Raw genomic sequence first — 18,681 nt, forward strand, 5'->3', positions numbered from 1 at the left:
TTTAGCAAGATTTTGTCTTGATATGAAAGCCACAAAAACACATGATCCAAAGCAGACATGAAAGACATGTAGTCCCTGTCCAGAGAGAAACCCGCAAGAAGCACAGACCGACCAAATAGCTTTGGCTTTCCCAGAGTTATTCATAAATATTCATGAGAATGTCAGATGACCAGGAAGATAAAGCTGGTATTTCAATTTAAGGTCAATATTTTGGAAATATCAGGCCATCCTCTGTGTTAGCGCTGAGTGTCCTCTGTTTGCCATTGTGCATCATAATTATTCATCCTGTTAACTTCATTCGCTGGAGCTACTTAGAAGTTTGTGTGTGTGTCCCTTGTCCTCGTTGTGCTGACGGCAGTGTTTTGATGTTTGTGTAAGCAGACAGTTTACAGTTACGGCCAGCCCCTCTCTCATCTGCCTCTCAAACTCCCGTCTTTAAATTTACTGCTTCACAGGGAGGAGAGGAGAGCAGAGGTGTTTGACCAAATGAAAAGAAAACAGGGCAGGCACCGACTAGGTGGGTGGAAAGGTGAAGAGGGAAGAGGAGAAAACCAAACAGCGGAGCAGAAGACAGGACACTGGAGGAGGAGAAGACAAGATGTTCAAGACAAGAGAATATGGGAGAGAAAGGGAGGGAGCCAAGGTCTTTTTTTCACTTGATCAGTGAGAATCAGAAGTTTGTTTGCTTGCCTAAGATACAAATTTATCTGACACCGTCAGCATGCCCTGCAGCTACACACACACGCGCGTGCACACACTCTAGTCTCATCATCATTCTGTGTTTGTGTCTCTAAACAAGAGCCTCTCATCTCCATAATTACAGTATAATTTGGCTGTAAAATGATTTCCCTCAATAACTCCTGCATGAATAACCTCAATAAAAACAGCATAGCACAGAAACACCAGATACACAGATGAATACACACACTATCCTAAATGCATAGACACAGATATATGCAACACCCAAACACATACACCCACAAAGACATACTCTCCAATATAAATATCCAATATCATTTATTTCTGTTTTGAGGCTCATAGTCAAAAACAATTTCATAGAGGAAATAAATACCCTCTCATGTCCCTGTTATTCCAGGAATGTCGACACTACGTCACCACCTCTGTCTTTTAAACACAGTTCTAATTTAGTGAACAAACAGGCTGTCTCTTTGGGGAAAAGGCGCCTGTAATTGGCTTGAGATGGCTCTCATCATCGCCACCTTCACTGTGCCCAGTCGCTGCCTAAAAACATTCAGGGCGCTCACAGTAAGTGACCAATTTTAGACGATTTTCACAGTAGCCTGGACATGTCAGAGCCTTCTGCTTTATCCTCAAGCCCAGCTATTTATCTCATCCAGACCATACAGGCAGCGGGGCCCTCTGGCCCTTTATGGAGACTGCTGGAGTGAATCTGCAGAACCTCAGGACTATTGGGCAAATACATCAAGAAAGGGATATTTCTCAAAACACGAACCTTGTGCTGGCTTCACCCAGTATGGAATCACTCTTGAACAAGAGGTTTATTCTAAATGATTTGATTTCCGTTTTTTAATTTGGACTTTTCCACCCATGAATGGAATTTGACTGGGGTTTATCAGCTCGACCAGACCAACTCCCTCGGTGAAGACTCCGGTGCTGCGGCCATAAACGATGTTGAAGGTAGCTACACTGTTGCTACAGACATACGTATGTTATTACCTATTTTTCTGATTGTACCAATTTAATATACCCTAATCTCTGACCAAACCCTTCAGTGGTGGAGTTGTGATAATGTAGGCAGAGGAAGAAGAACTGCAATAAAAGAGGGACAAAGCCTTCAAATATAATGTGATGTTCATTCATTCATTTTCCATAACCGCTTATCCTATTGGGGGTCGCAGGGATGCTGGAGCCTATCCTAGCTGACATTGGGTGAGAGGCAGGTTACACCCTGGACAGGTCACCAGACTATCACAGGGCTGACACATAGAGACAGACAACCATTCACACTCACATTCACACCTACAGGCAGTTTACAGTCATCAATTAACCTGCATGTCTTTGGACTGTGGGAGGAAGCCAGAGTACCTGGAGAAAACCCACGATGACACGGGGAGAACATGCAAACTCCACACAGAAGGTCTCCCCCACCTTTGGTTCGAGCCAGGAACCCTCTTGCTGTGAGTCTTGTGCTCTCATTGAATGTACTAACATGGACATGAATAACCCGTTTATGATCAGGCTTTTTGGTGTATCCCATTTATGTCTTTGAGCATGTAAACCCCAAATCCAGTTTTCAGAAACCCTACAAACTATAAATCAACAGTTAAAATTGTCAAATTAAATGAATAATTTCTCATTTTCTTTGGTATTTTTTGATACATAAAGATATGCAGTGATGATTGCTGGGTAATATTTATGTCGATGTTATCCAATGTCACGTCTCTAATCATGTGATGAGACAATATTTGCACGATAGCGTGCACTAGGGCCAGTCATAATAGTATGTACTGGGGCCCATCATAACTTCCTCACGCCACTGTGCCCGACTACTCCAAAAGACACCGGGATACTGTTGCTTTTACACAAGTTACCCAAGTTTTTCAGCACCACTGACTACCTGTGCAGGTATGACTTCAGCCATGTGACATAACAGAAACACAAACAATGGCAACAACGAAAGAAACAGCGAAAGCGTCTCACTTCTGGAGCAATGGCGAAATTCAGTTTTGTTTTTCAGTAATGAAAGAGGCTGTGCATCTTCATCCAGCGCTCGCCTATCGAACACTGTGGCAGTGATAGAGAAAGGCTGGCGCTGGTGTGGAGGACAGTAATATAGAAGTAGCGTAGTTTCTTTCAGGAATAACGTCAGCTTGGTACAGAGTGTGGTTCAGAGCAGAGGAAAGCAAAGGTTGATGCGCTCAGAGCAGAAAGGTGTTAGCGAGTGGAGCAGAAACATTATCAGCAGTAAAGCTGTCAAGTGTAACTCTATAATATAGTGGTTAATATTTCCTGTCACTTTCATCTCCCATTGCTCATTTGTTTTTGTAAACACCACAAGCACCGGCACAAATAGACTGCAGTAATCAGTTAACAGGTTGCTAATATTTTTATGTATAAGAGGAACATGAATAACTCTGGGCTCATGTAAACACCATATCCTTAATATGATCACAGCCAGGATGAGCCTCATAAACAGGTTACTCGTGTCCATGGAAACGCACTCATTGTCTGTTTAGAGTTTCCATTTAGATTTTTTGCACATACACAAATACACGCTCGTGCAGCAACACATACACACACAAATGCACACTTAGTCACAGATACTCTGAAAGAAAGGGGGTTTCCTGTTAGTATTCCCTAAATTTTTGTTATTATTACTGAACCATAATAAATATCTGACCTCAGCTGTGTTTTTAATGATGTGCTGGATAAGGTTACACTCTTGAGTCAACATCGTCCCACTGCTAAGGTAATTTCTGTCCTATCAATGCAGTCTGTTTCTATTCTGATTTCAAGGCAGTTAATAAACATCTGTTTGTTCTACTCTCCTCCTTCGCTATGTGTTTAATTTGGATTTTTATCAAATTCCACTTCCTGCTTTGGACAGTGTCACTGGTTTACTAGAAGGCTGTTGATTTACTTAACGGTTACCAAGACCATTTTCCTCCTTTGGCTGATTACAAAAATTGTATCAAACAGTAAATCTCAATTTGTCAAGACATCTTTAATTGGTATGCCTCCGAAGTGATTTGTAAAATGCATGATATTGATTCGTCAACTCCACAGGCGAATAAAATATCCAAATTTTAAATAAAAATGCCGAGCCTGTTATAAAAACCTTATCCTCAAGCTGCCTCTACTTGAAAGTACCTCAAGTTCTGTATTTGGTATAAAGCAAATAGTGGAAAACATCAAAACATACCATGCCATTCAAGCTTCCTCTAGATACACTCTGGTCTCAGATGTTTGAGAGCAATCTCTGTTTATCCCCTGCATGCATGCCCACGCGTTTCCCCTGCATGTTTTCATCGTAAACAGGATGAAACATCGAGGATTTGGGAGTTTTTGTAACAAACCCACACGCTGTCCATTACACCATGTTTCTGCATTATAAACTTTCCATTCTACTAAGAAAGCAGACCAGCAGTTATCATTTATAAAGAGATGTGCTTTCAGAGCTAGTTAGTGTGCACAGTGTGTTCCCACAGGGTTTGGGTCATCCTGCTTCTTTATACAGAGTACATGTAAGGACTAATGCAGCCTATATGTGGGGGTGTGCTTTGTGTGAGTGTATTTTTCTGAAAAGACAGGCAGCTGCTCAGATCACAAGTTGTCTAGGAGACACATATGTAGCAGAGGCTTTCGGGTTAATTTGCAAGTTAACGTGAATCTTCAATAAGTTAAGGTTAATGTGTGTTTTCCTTACATATACAGACGGGGAGTTGTCCAGACCACTGGTTGTCCTGGAGACAGATTCGAACCGATGAGCCTATTAGTCGAAAGCCAGGCAGACACTGATACACGACCGTATCACGGTAACCGAAGTTCTCCCCGATCACTTGGCCGTTCACAATGCCCTCTGGGATTCCACAGTGACCAGCTGAAAGACACACACAGATACAGATGACTCAGACTAGGAGACACAGAAATGTTGCTGTGAAGACACTGTCATTGTTACGCTGACTTTTTTGTAAACGTCTTCATTCATAACTAGTTTAAGTTTTCGCAGTGACTGGAACGAGTGGAGAAGATGCTCAAACTCCACACCTTCATTTGGTTAACTTCACTACAAGCAAAACTTTCTGATCACTGCATCTGTTTTTGAAAGACATTTTAGAAACAACATTAGTTAAATATCTGTTAAGAAATAAATCAGTATCTACTAAACTGAAGGCAAATTACTTTCAAAAAGAACCAGCGTTGTTGGTTAGCCACCAAGGGTAGCCACTGGGACTAACCACAGACAGTCTATGGGACTAACTAGCTTACTGCTACTTGTGTTATCTCACTGGAAGTTGCGCCTATAATCATTTCTACAGTAGTGCCCTCAGGAATAAGGTGTTATGATGTTTTAATTTTGTCTAATGCTGTTTTATGACAACAGCTGTATCTATGTTTTTCATTGACTTGCCTCCTGCTGCTGCCTCTTGGTCATTGTAACTTTGAATTGATTCAAAATTGGTTCTCAAAAATAAAAAATACAATTAAAGTATCTGTTTCTCCTTCTCAAGGTAAGTTCTGAAAATATGTATCTGGCCCTTGAGTCCAGCTCACAGTTGTACTTTACTATAAACCAAGTTAGCGCTAATGTTAGCGTTACCTGCTTTCCACAGTTAGTTAGCACAACCATTACTCCAATAATCACTCCAGCAGCCATATTCATGCGAGTAATACAAGTTTGTTCTGAGCACACCTTGAAAGTCTTATTGTATTCATGAGATGTATTCTCTGGATTATTTCTAAGACAAGACAATATCAGCAAAACAGAAACATTTTAATCAGACCAGGGAGTTTTAAACAAACCTTAAGGGTGAACATCTCCTCGGCTTAGGAGACAGTTTGCTGCCTCCATCTGGGACATTAAAACTTAAACATCTGCTGAAACCTTTTGCAAGCCTGTAAAAGTAGGCAATCGCAGCTTGAAAACCTGTTTCTTCCTGTCTGTGAGATGTGTGACTCTGAGCAAACACACGCCATGAAACAGCAAAGTGGGAGCACAACAAACGCTCCATCTTCACAAAACATTAGAAGCTCTGTCATAAATTGCATCACCTGTCAATTTAAGGTGAGGGCTCAGATGGTCCTGTGCCCCCTATGACATTTTCACAGCTGTGTCCCTGTCCTCTGCAGTACTGTTACAATCGTCTACCTTAAACATAAAGATGTCTCTGTGCTTTTAAAAAATCAGGGGCAAAGTCACAAAAAGCAATTGTGGCTGCTAAACCTGCACAAATGAGACAAAAAGAAATGGTGTAATTCTCGAATACCTGCAAGGGCTAAAATGCACCCCTGACTGCGCTGCTAAGCAGATAGAGTCTTGGTGTTAGATGCACTTATTTTGATAGGTTTTATGAATACATCTGGCACAAGTTTGGCTCAAAAGATTGGCACAAAGATTAGTGCTGATAGCAACACAGAGTTACTGTAAAGTATCGTCAGAGAGTTGGTTATATGGGGTGTCACGCCCACACTTTCCATTGGTTTTGGCAGCAGTGAGAAGCATTTCAGGAGCTTGTGAGGCACTGGATTATATGTTTTCTTTTGTCCTCTGCATCAAATCATCTTTTCTATGCTGTAATATCATTAGCACGATATCTTTTGTGAAACAGCATATAGCAGTTGCAAATGAGGTACAATTTATGGTGCTACCAGCAGCCGCTATCCATCCTCTGTGAATTCGCTTGACAGACTTTACCTGCTAACAGCTAATGCTAACAGCCAACCACACAGAATTGACAGGTCTCTTCACTCCCCTCATCAGATACATCCCCAGAGGCCTGATTGATGCGTTGTGCTAATGCAAACTGTTGCAGTAAATGTGTATTTCCTGTTCTCACATGGTTTGTATTGAGTATTGATTTCATTCCTTACAGTAGATAACACCTGCACTGTGTCCCCGACGTCAGCAAATGCTAACAAGGTCAAAGCAGCCAGGGAAGTGGGAGAGAACGTGAAGAGAAAAGGTTGCCTGGTATCACCTTTGACATTTCACATTGTCACTGAGGTGCTGATTACTGTTAAGTTAAAGGGCATTACTCAAGTTAATCACGCTTTACTTCCTTGAGCATAACAGCAGTTATGTATTGAAGGAAGGACGTTAGTTAGAACGGACACAAACATCAGCTTATTTTTGGCAAGTTTTCACAAAATTCAGGATCGACCATACGAGGGTCATTTTTAGAAAATCTTGTGTACATCAGCTTTAATTACTAACATGACTGAAAACAACAACCATATCTCTACAAACTTACATTTTAAAAAAGCAAAACAAGTACAGTAAATCCAGATTTGTTTTGAAGGATAATAAGAAAAGTTACTGAATGAAAATGCTGTTTATAGCACTTTTTTTTTTGACTCCATCTATTTATTTTTTGACAGAATCATGCCTCCTCATCAGCCTGGGTTAAGTTTCATTGAACTCTTCCGTTCAGCCTCTATCTGCCTGTGAAGTATTCTGGGAAGCGCTGTTTCTACTGAGGCTTCATGGAGAAGTGACAGCACCATGTCATAACATCTGTTACCTCTGGGTTGCACACTGACAGAAGAAAGTAGCTGTTTTTTTTCAGGCTTATATATAAAAAAAGAACATTCACACTGAATTTGGCGAGTGCACAGCAGAAGCTCCTGATAGTCTTGCTTGTAAGGTGGACGAGGCCAGAGGGGAGCAGCTGTGCAGCCAGACGGAAGGTTTAGGGCAGTGCCTACCTTTGATACCTGTCCTCATTAGATTAGCTTGAAAAATCACAGCTTTCAAACTTCTAATAGTCAGTGTTTTAGTGTGTGTTGCAGTTTAAGTCCTGAGCCTGAAACTGAAGTCAGGAAATAACACAAAAGTCAAGATATACTGTAATATATGTATATATATTTGAATATATTAATAGTTCTAGTGGTCATGTACCTAAACATCGTGTTTCCGTTCCGCTCCAAAGCCCAGATGACAGGCACTCTCTGACAGCTGACCCCACCAGCATGAAGCCAGCATCGCAGGTGAAGATGGCTGTAGCACCAAATGTAGTCTGAGTACCAATCTTCTTCCCGTTGGGTGGAGATGGCAGCTCACCGCAGGATATAACTGAAACACACAGGCAGATAGCAGCAATTTAAAAGCAGTTGTGCACCAATTTAGCACCAAATTCATTTGAACAGTTGCTAATGCTCATTGGTTTCAGTGAGGAGTGCTACCGATGCCGGCGAGCTGTTTATCACACAAATTTGGTGCCAGCATTGTTTTTTTTTCCCCCCCTACACTGGAAACTGTGCACAATGACTGGAGAAGAAAATAACGGTAATTTTTTCAAATGTCACAGAATTCTTTAAAGAAAAATAACATTGATTCGAAATGTCAAGGAATCCCCAGACGACAAAGAACAGATGATAAAAATGTCACGGCAACTTTTTCAGGTTCCAGCATGGACTGGAGGAATGAAATGTTTTCCTTTTACAGTAACTCTGTCATCAGTAGATTTATTAAAGTCAGTAAAAAATAAAATAAAATGAACCAACATTAAACGCACACACCAATCTTTAGAAAACATTTGAAATGACATGCTTATACATCCATTTTCTATAAACACTTCTCTTCTCTCTGAATTTCAACATGTAACTCACAACAATTAAATAAAAAAGGATGGCAGCTTCTCCTGTGACCGACTGTGTTGAATGGGCAGACTTTGTGGTATCAGCAAATATCTTATTGTTGTCCAAAGCATTGGTATACAATGTAATATCTTGATGAAAATGGTGATTTACACCCCTATGGCAAGTATGTGTCGATATCAAATCGCTGCGCTCAGAGAGTGCAGGGTTACTTGTGGCTCCTAGAGTCCTACAAAGTAGAATGGCAGCCAGAGCCTTCAGCTTTTAGGCTACTCTTCTGTGAAACCATCTTCTAGTTTCGATCTGGTTAGCAGAAACCGTCCCCACATTGAAAAGTTGATGAAGACTTTCCTCTTTGATAAAGCTTTTAGTAGGGGCTGGCTCAGACTTGCCTTGGACCAGCCCCTAGTAGACTGATATGGGCCTAGTCTACTAAGGGACTTCCAATGATGCAATGAGCTCCACTCTCCTCTCTGTTCATTTGCTAACTAACTAATTCATGTCCTGTTCTGCTCCCTTGTTTCGCAGGTTCCCTCAGATTGCTGTTGTGCTTGGATCGTGGGTTGTGGTTGCACAAATTGAATATGAGTGTAAATACACAATAATTTAACATGATTTAAATTTTACGTCTTTGTTACTCACCCTGGCAGTGCGGCCTCTCGTTTCTCCAGCTCCACATGCCATTGGCTAAGCACTGGATATGGGCGGGCCCTAATCTGTAGTATCCCGGATCGCAGGTGAACACGATGCGAGTTCTGTATTCGTAGTGTGAGCCGTTGACGATCCTCCAGCGGCCGTGTTCTAAAGAGAATGACCCGATGCTGGGACACACTACCACTACACAGACAAGAGTGTGAGAAGAAAGAGAAGCCTCATGAAATGCTGTCATTTAAATAACACAATTGCCATTTTAAAAATAGTGTCAGATATTATAAAGCTGGCTGAGAGTGGGGCCAAGCCACTGTAAAATATCTCACAGATGCAAAATAATGACTCAGTTGAAATAACAATATTCCAGCCAAAAATGCCTGCCACTCATAGCAGTAATTATATGTTGCTTACAGACTAATATCCATCTTACCCAGTGGGAGATGATTATTTAATTGTCATTTCATTTTACATCGTAGTATTTAATATTAAATATAAATGTTTTTTATAACTCGCTCAATTAAAATCTCTTTGGAGTGTGATGTTTACATCCATACAATGCTATTAAGCATGTCCAAATTCATAACACTATCAGATTTGTTATTTTTATTTATGATGTCTAACGGATATCTTTGTGTCACTAACCTGAACACCGTGGTATCTTATTGTGGTTGCTCCATGTCCCATCAGGCTGACAGATGGCTGAAGTGAGTTCTTTACTGGAGAGTCTGTACCCGTCGTTACAAAAATAGGAAACTCTTGTTCCGACGGAGTAGTCGGCTGTTAAAACGCCGCCGTTTATAGGAGCCTTGGGTGCCCCACATGAGACAGCTAGGGGAGGGCAGGCACACACTGGTTAAGAAGACAGCATGCGAACAAACACACACAGAACCCTAATGCATACTTATGTCTGTCAGGTAGGCAGGTTTGATGTGTACTTTGTTTGAAATGTTTCTGGGGATTCAAAACCACCGAGTGTATTGTACATTTGTAAACAAGCTCACATATTTTCTTCAATGAAGCCATCAAACTAAAAATATAAAATCAAGAGACGCTTGATCTTCAGCTCCAACCAGTTCTAACAAAACACATCCATCTTGCGGAAAATGCTGCTCCACAGTCCACAATGGTTTTAAATAGACTGGTTTGTAGAGCACAGCACCGTGTAATTACACAGTGTCGACAATCTGCTATACATCCTTCATTTGACTTTCTATCAATACCAACTACAAACTGAGCCTCCCTATGGTTATTTGATATGTCGGGGTGAGACATCAGCAAGTGCAACATCAAAAAAATCATCAAGTCTTTGTGGAACATGTTGTAGTATTTTCTGAAAATACACATATAAAGAGAGAGAAAAGGAAACACAAACAGTAACAGTAACATGAAATAATAAGTGGTTTTGTGTTTGTTTTACCATTCACATATGTGGCGTTCACAAGCCCCTTCTTATAAACAATGCATCTGGCATTTTACTCACTTAAATGTTGAGTCAGTTCACTCTGGAGCAAAAAGAACAAATAATGCTTGAAGGAGGAAAAGGGGTTTTAAGGTTTTATAGTATGGATAAACTCAGTCGTATTTTCTACAGAGATGTATTATTAAATCTGGATATTGGAGCCCAAGATGGCGCCTCTTCAGTCCAATAAGAATTGCTTGCCTGGCGCATAAGCCAAAAGAATTTCTAGCTCCTGGGTTGACTTAAGGGGTATGCTGGCCCTCCCCATGAGTTCTCACTCGGCTTGTAGACTTTACTTTGTGATGACTGTACTGATTTTTATATTGCTTTTCTCAGCTCCAGGAAAGTTTTACAAGTATAAAACCTGCATGGATCCAAAATTTATAATAGAGAGAGTCATTTGTTTGCAGTCCGAGGTGTCCTGTCAACAGTTTTACATCATTTTATATGAGCATTCTATAGGGAAAATACTTGTTTGCCACAGGGGACTTTTGCTGCAGTACCACAAGTGGCCACTGGAAAAAATTTGAAGTTAGGATTCGTTTTCGAACATAAGCTACATCTGTTTTGGCAAATTAATGTTAGGGACACTGGCTTCAAGTCAAGGTAGCAACAAACCCTACTGATTGTCTTGGCTATAAGCTCAATTAGCATTCTACTGAAACATGTAACATCAAAGAATGAATGGACTGCAGTATTACAGTATTTTAATCTTTCACCCCGAGTTGTAACTAATAAAACTACCAAATTATTCCTCAACCTATATTTTCCAGTATTGTTGCTCCAGTGTACACTTTGACTTTTTTTCAAGCTTATATTCAAAAAATAACCTGAAAATGACATTTTTTAAAAATACTAATCGACATCACATACACAAAATATTAGCACAGCAAACAAACACACCTTGACACGCTGGCACAGGAGAGTCCCATGCGTGGTAGCCGAGTGGTGTGCGGCGGCAGGTTGCTGTGGCGTTGCCGATGAGACGGTAACCACGGTCGCAAGCCCAGCGCACCACACTGTTAACATGGCCGCCACTCTGAGAGGAGATAGAGCCATGAAGCGGAGAGTCTGGGGTGGAGCAGTACAGGGCTGGAAGTGAAGGAAACAGAATTAAAAAACAAAGATTTGAAATGACTGTTAAAAACAAGCAACAAGGTATTTTTTACTACTACTATACAGTACTGTGTGGTTACCATATTATTGTATCAGGCTGTTGTTTAATCTAGTAGCCCTTCAGATCTTCAGATTAATGCTGTGATCAACACCAAATTTATGTCTGCATGCAGGTTTGCAATAATATATCCATTACCTGTACTGTAACCAAAGTCTTACTTCCAATGTTTTCTGACATTACAGTCTGATAATTGCATAAAACTTTCATTAATATGAGTCACATCTGTATTTATGACACAATAGGAGGTCTAGCCAAAACGGACTAATTGCAAATACATCTTGTTTAGGAGTAAATTATAATTTTTACCGACCACAATTATGGCTTCGATTGTGCATTTTAAACAGGGCTATTAGAGGCACGAGATGGAGTAGGATGTCATCACTCCAAGTGCAATATCTCAAAACGCTTGTTGGGCCAAACTAAACAAAAAGTTCAGCGAACAGAAATATTAATGATCACATTTATGATGGTAATTATACCTTTCCTGCACGTCTTAAAATCCAAGTGTTTCAGCTAATTAGGATCTATCCGACAAGCTGTATGAATGCTTAATAAAATAATTAATAAGTCTCTCCCAGCGGAGCCTTTTGATCAAACAATCAATGAGCAGAGTTACAAGAGATGTCAGACATTACCGTGTACACTGCCCACAAATCAATGGCTATTTTATGAAATATCTTTACACCAAGTAACATTAATGCCTTTATTCCAGACACTATTGGCAGCTGCGGGCAAAACAAGAGGCTTGGCATCAAGTTAAGCATAGTCTAAGTTCGTCCGATCTTTATAGATTATTCTCTGTCTGCCTGTATGGCAGTAAATAAAAGTCAACTTTAGTGTCTGATGTGGTAAAATACCAGTGGCAGTTTCCTTATGTTCCTCCATCGTAGCATAAAGGATTACCAACACCTTGGTCCAGTTAGAAGTTGACTCTCAACTCTCAAAACTGGACAAGTCCCCAAAAATAAGTTCTTCAGTGCACCTATTTATTAGTGATAAGCCTGTTTTAAAAATTCCTCTGGTCTGTCACTGGCCCTGTATCATTTCTGTGGTGGGTTAGTGAGGAGGAGTTTTGTTCCCTTTACTGTGTTTTTCTTGTGTCAAAAATACAGAATCAGTGCTGGCAATTTACAGTTTGTCAGTGATTTCTAATTAAAACTCTCTGGCACAGCTTATTCCTAAAAAGCATTAAATGGTGATGGCCACAGAAAGGGCTGGCATCATCGAACCGGCACGTAGGCAAAGCAGCCAGCTGACAATCCCTCATTAGATCCACTCTGGGCTCTTTCCCCTTATAGTATGTTTGAGGCACTAAACTGCTGCTTCAATCACACAAGTTTCTTTATTTAATGAGTTGCTGGCTTAGTTTGTTCAAATGCCAAAGTTTCCTCTTTAAAAAAGTTGGTATGTCTTAATAATGAGGAAACAGTCATCATTACGTGTTTAATTTACACTTTGTAATTGCAAACTGTGCATATTTTGTTTTCTTGCAGCGGTGGCAGAGGGATGCTGTCATGTACAAAAACAATACTTAAGTTGAACATGATATTATTAGGTTTACAATAAGTATGTAAAGTAAAAAAGTACATTTACTCAAGTATTGTACTTAAAGAAATGCTTCACCCACAAAATGACCATTTGTACTTACTATGTGTTAACTTGCATTCATGAAGAAAACTTTGTTAAATGCCTCCACGATGAATGGAGAATCCAAAAAAGGCAAACAATCTTGACCAATTAAAGTCATAGGGGGCCGCGTTTAACAACAACTGCTAAGTATCCTTGGGCAAGATAGGCCTACTGAACCCCATATTACCTCGGCAACCAGTGTGTGAATGTGTATGTGTGAATGGGTGAATATGACGTCACGTAAAAGCACTTTGAGTGGTCGGTAGAATTGAAAAGCACTACACAAGTGCAGTCCATTTTACCACGTGTCTGAACTCTGCTCAAGTGGAGCTCGTACATATGCGTGTGCTCAGGCATGCTTAGAGTGTGCTTCTCCTGGGCGGAAGTGTTTTATATTGTAATGTTTTAATGAAGATGCATGTGTTTGGGGAATAGTGAGCACACGTCTGGATAAATGAGACTTGGATTATGCTGCACAAGTTGTATGAAAGTTTATAAACAGTTGTTGAACATGGCCCCCAATGACTTCAATTCATGAGGAATCATCGCTTTCTCATTCTCCGTTGATAGTGGAGGCATACAATAAAACCAAAGTTTACTTGATGAATTCAAGGTAACTCGCAGTAATTAACTGATATACAAATGGTGATTTTGTGGTAGAAGTATTCTTTAAAGTAACATTTTGACATGCTTGTACCTTACTTGTGTATTTCCATTTCAAGCTAATTTGTACTCTACTGTCATTTGGAATCCAATATTGTACCATTTACGCCACATTACTCTACATTTTCCGGTATCTGACAGCTTCAGTTACTTTGTAGATTCAGATTATTTATACAAAATGTAAATCAATCAATAAATCACGATGTATTATTATAAATGAAGTTACCCAGTCGTATTTCACGCAGTTAAAATTGGCTCCACCTTTGCCAGCAGCCACATTAGTGATGCTTTACACATAAATGCATCATTATAATGCAGTGTTATAAAATATAGTATTCTAAAACAAGCTATATTGCATGATGAGTATATTTTGATGATAATACTTTTGAACTTTTACTAAAGTAAGATTTTGAATGCATGACTTTTACTTGTAACAGAGCTTTTCTACACGTGAATATTACTATTTTTTCTCGAGAAAAGGATTCTCAGTGCTTTGTCCATCACTGGCATCACTGGCTTACAACATATGTTTAACAATCCTTGCAGATGCTCACATTAATCACAGCTACCAAAGAAGGTTACGGAGTGTGAGAGTCCTGGGAGGCTTTTCTGTTATTATTCAGTGTATAATTCATCATACAGAGCAGCGGTGTTTTAAAGGTTAAAGAAGCAACCTCCTGCCTGGGTGGTGTAAAGTGAAAAGCCAGCTGAACAGGTAATACTGTCTCCTCCCCCTTAAATGTCAAAAAATGCCCTTGAATAAAGCACTCAAGCCTCATTACCCAAGTGAAGGTGCTTAATGCCCAGCAGTCTAAAGTTATACTTAGCAGGCCCAGGTGCAAGACGGTCTAAATGCAAAGATTGCTGTGAAACTCCATCTGCGCTCATCAAGGTTTCCTTGAGTGAATAAAAGTTAACAACTTCCCCCATAATGCAATTCACTAAAGTGCTTTAGGAGACAGACAGAAGTGAGGTAGCAAAGTAAGCTGAAAGATGAAGTGACAAATTGCATGGATGAGATTAAGTTGATGATACTCTATGAATACTTTATTAACTTTCTTTTCATTTACTTTCTTGTATATTCTCTCTTTCCAAAAATCACAAATATCAAAACTCTCTCCATTTTTGCATGTATGTTAAACTAATCTCAATGTATAAGTTGACACAACTTAGAGGCTGAACAACTCCTCCAAGTGCTATTTTATTCAGAAAGTCGCTCTGTCTTTCTGTCTGTCTCTGTCCTTATTTCCATGCATCATGATAATATAAAGTAGTAGTAAAATAAAGTTGGGATACATACTTTGGTACTCACCAACATAGCGAATTTTGAAGCCTTTCTTGTTTGTGCCATGGTCTGAAGACCAGCGGACCAGGAACTGGTGACCAGAGGTTGTGAGGTTAAAGGGCGTTGGCAGGTCGCCGCTCAGCGTCGCCAGAGTAGGACTGTTGGGTGTTGGGCCTGAGAGAGAGCGAGACAAAGTGAGAAGAAAAAGGGGACAGAGAAAGAGAGAGTAAGAAAAACAAAGAGTATAAATGGGAAAACATGAATAAACTGTTTTATTTTGGTACTTGGTGTTTTTTTTGGTTATAATTGTATGTCCAGTTTTCCCACGGCGATCATTGCAGATCCACGACGTATATCGGGCCAATAAAGGACATTTTTATAACATGTATTATTCCCATTATGAAATTATTGCCCATAAATGATGCCAATATTACAAAGCCACAGTGCTTTCATTGACTTTCAAGGCCAGCATCTACACACCCAGCAAGCTGACTAGATACCAAAACATATAAGGGCTCATTTATGCTCAACATTAGATATGGAGACAGACACGGAATGCATTCATTTCATCCATATTTGTCCACATTTTATAAAGGCCGGACAAAACAAAGCAGTACAACCGGAGGTCGTGGAGGCAGTGTAGCGTAGTTTAAGAGAGATACGACCATAGGAGACGATGAGGAAATTTAAATCATTTGCGGCACGGAACAAATCTGCAATATAGCGAAAAGAATTCTCTGACCACATGTCAGGATGGATGTATTTAACAGCCACACAGACCAATGCTGTCTACAATGCTGTCTCCATTTAAAGGTACAGCATCATGACCTACAGCGTCGCCTTGTATTCCGTTGTGTGATTCTTTTGACTTTGCCCTCTGGTGCCATCTATTGGCTGTATCTACGCCAACATAAAGGATGCATGAAAATATGAGGGCAGTGATGTTTACAACATTTGAAATACATTTTTTGGACATAATGTGAGTATAAATGAGCCCTAAGTCGCCAGCATGGACGTGTTTCACAGTTTCAGACAAAGACAACACGACTGTGCCAAAGGTCTGATCCCCAACCTTCTGCCTACTCGCCAGATCAGCAAACTCCTTGCTACCAACAGGTTAGACCCAGCACTAAAGGACCATCTCCAGAGTGTTAGCACAAGAGCTAACACAGGAGCAGCAGCTAACATCGGACAGAGAGTCTTTAAACGGGCCAAACAAACTCACACCAAAAAGGCTCGACTGTCGTTAAACCCATTAACAGCTGCTAGCCATGCATTGCTAAAGTTAGCCCTTAAATTGTTTTGTTATCTGGCGACCCAGTGTGGAGCCTAACTGCACTCTCTCAGCACCTGACCTGACACTGACTGACTGCTGTTCTACTTGGTAGTTGTAGGCTAGTCCGTCTTGGAACAGTGAGACGGCACATAGATGTGTTCATAAAACTGCGGCATGACGATACAAACATTTCATACATTAGATGTAAACCTGCCGATGTTCATTCAACTCGCCTTGGACCTGTTTGTATGAGTCAGCTGTCACTGTTTGTCTCTGTTAATAGAGACTTCAGTCTGCAGTGTAGTTCATACACTTCACTGATAAACCAGAGAATTACACAGTAACACTGGGCTTCATTATCTCTCTCCCACTCTTCCTCTCTCCACACACAGTTGCGTAGGCTACTACACATGCAGTCCACACCCAGTAACAAAGGGAAAACACTATAGCCTAGTTTTTACAGTAAATTACAGCTTGTTTATACACTTTTTTTGTTCATTCTGTACATCTTATTTTCATTCATAATAATGACGTCCATTAGATTTGGTTAGGTTATGGCTACTGAATATTAAATCATCTATATTTTCTTGCCACATCTCAGCCTTTCTTACCCCAGGTGTGCATGAACTACAGGTTACACACTTCTTTTGAAAATAAAATAATCAATATTGGTCATGAGAAGCAATTATCAGCTATTGGTATCGGTTGAAGAAAATCCATACCGTGCATCCCTAGAGATCATCTTTATTCCTTTGATAAAGACACTGTGTCTGTGTGTGTGTGTGTGTGTGTGTGTGTGCTCACATGTGGTCCAACAGAGTGCTGCACCTCTAAGCTTATACTGCATATCAGTGTGTGTGCTTTTGAGTGTTTTCTTTTTACCATCAAAAATCTCCAACACGTCAAACTCTCTCTCAGTGTGGAAACTTTCAAAAGTAATGGTGACGTTGTATCCCTTCTCTACTGTGACACTCCATGAACACATCTGAAGGTTAGGGTAGCTTTCCGGCCATCCGGGGCTCAGGATGACACCTGATGAGTCGTATCGCACATCATGCGCAGGGCATTGGACTGCGGACAGAAAACAAAGTGAGGGAAAGGTTATAATACTATTTGAGTTACAAATTAAAAGCCTGTACTCTTGTCCTGACACACACACACCTTGGCATGTTGGAGGTGGTGCATCCATCTGTAGTCTTTCTCCTAGGCGACATGTCAGAATCTCACTGCCAACCAATGAGAATCCAGGATGGCATCTGTACCTGATGATGTCACCTGAACACATAAAATCAGTATGAACAATAAGAGTGTTTAGAAAGTTGAGGCAGAAAGAAGGACACAATAGTGCTCATCTCTCCCACAGTGTTTTGTCAGTGGTGAATGCAGCTAAGTACATTAACTTGTGCACTTCAGCACAAATTTGAGGTACTTGCACTTGATTCCACAACAGCTCAGAGAAAAATATTGATGATGATGCATTGTTAAAGGACCAGTGTGTAGGATTTAGGGGCATATACTGGCAGAAATATAATATAATGAGTATGTTTTCCTCAGTGTATAATAATGAATTGTGTTCTCCTTACTTTCGAATAAGAATATATATATTGGGAGCGGTCCACAGAAACTCAGAACAGACAAACCGAACACTGGCTTCACAAAGGGCCATTTGCGTTTCCGCATTGGCCACTTAAGTAAGATGCCCAACTGCAATGAGCTGCACCAGAATAACACTGATTTGTGACATGAAACTGCTTTATTCAGCATTTCTTGTGGTTTAAATCACCTGCTCTGTTTGTTTTGGAGAGAAAGAGACCTTTGTTGATAATTCAGCTTACATTGAAAACCTCCTGAACATCCGGATCATATGTTATTGCAGAAAAAAGGTGACCACACATAAGCACATGGTGGTAGAGGGCTGCATTGGGATTGGGTCCCACCGGGTCCCGCGGGACCCAACCCAAATCTTGCGGTAGTGGGCGGTTTGAACTTTGCTGCGGGCGGGAACGGGGTGTAGCCTATAGCGACAGGATGGAGTTAACAAATGATGTGGAAAAGAAGCTCAAACAAGGTCTGAAGGCGCACTGAGCCCTCTACTTCCCAGTGCTCTCAAAGCTTAGCAACATTCTCTTCCTCCACAGCAATATTATGTGATTCATTTGTTAAATTCATTCGTTTCATTCGTTAACTTTGTTTATTTTATGTTATTTATTAGTGTTATTTGAGCCACTCACAGCCTACTCTCG

General features: G+C 40.4%; 1 protein-coding gene across 5 annotated transcripts in view; it reads right to left on the reverse strand.

The window, feature by feature from the left end:
• Positions 1-18,681, reverse strand: part of LOC117263130 (CUB and sushi domain-containing protein 3) — a 479,142-nt gene that overhangs the window by 34,493 nt on the left and 425,968 nt on the right. For 3 of the 5 annotated variants that reach the window (XM_033636293.2, XM_033636292.2, XM_033636296.2), the window contains 8 exons: positions 17,600-17,713; positions 17,321-17,509; positions 15,178-15,336; positions 11,312-11,500; positions 9,592-9,777; positions 8,941-9,135; positions 7,601-7,774; positions 4,409-4,582 (listed from right to left, as the gene is read on the reverse strand). In XM_033636293.2, coding sequence (XP_033492184.2) covers positions 4,409-4,582; positions 7,601-7,774; positions 8,941-9,135; positions 9,592-9,777; positions 11,312-11,500; positions 15,178-15,336; positions 17,321-17,509; positions 17,600-17,713 — 1,380 coding nt within the window. The remainder of the gene's footprint in view (positions 1-4,408; positions 4,583-7,600; positions 7,775-8,940; positions 9,136-9,591; positions 9,778-11,311; positions 11,501-15,177; positions 15,337-17,320; positions 17,510-17,599; positions 17,714-18,681) is intronic. The other 2 variants (XM_033636295.2, XM_033636294.2) reach the window with 1 other exon arrangement.

The sequence above is a fragment of the Epinephelus lanceolatus genome, chromosome 16, assembly GCF_041903045.1.
Source record: "Epinephelus lanceolatus isolate andai-2023 chromosome 16, ASM4190304v1, whole genome shotgun sequence".
NCBI lineage: Eukaryota > Metazoa > Chordata > Actinopteri > Perciformes > Serranidae > Epinephelus > Epinephelus lanceolatus.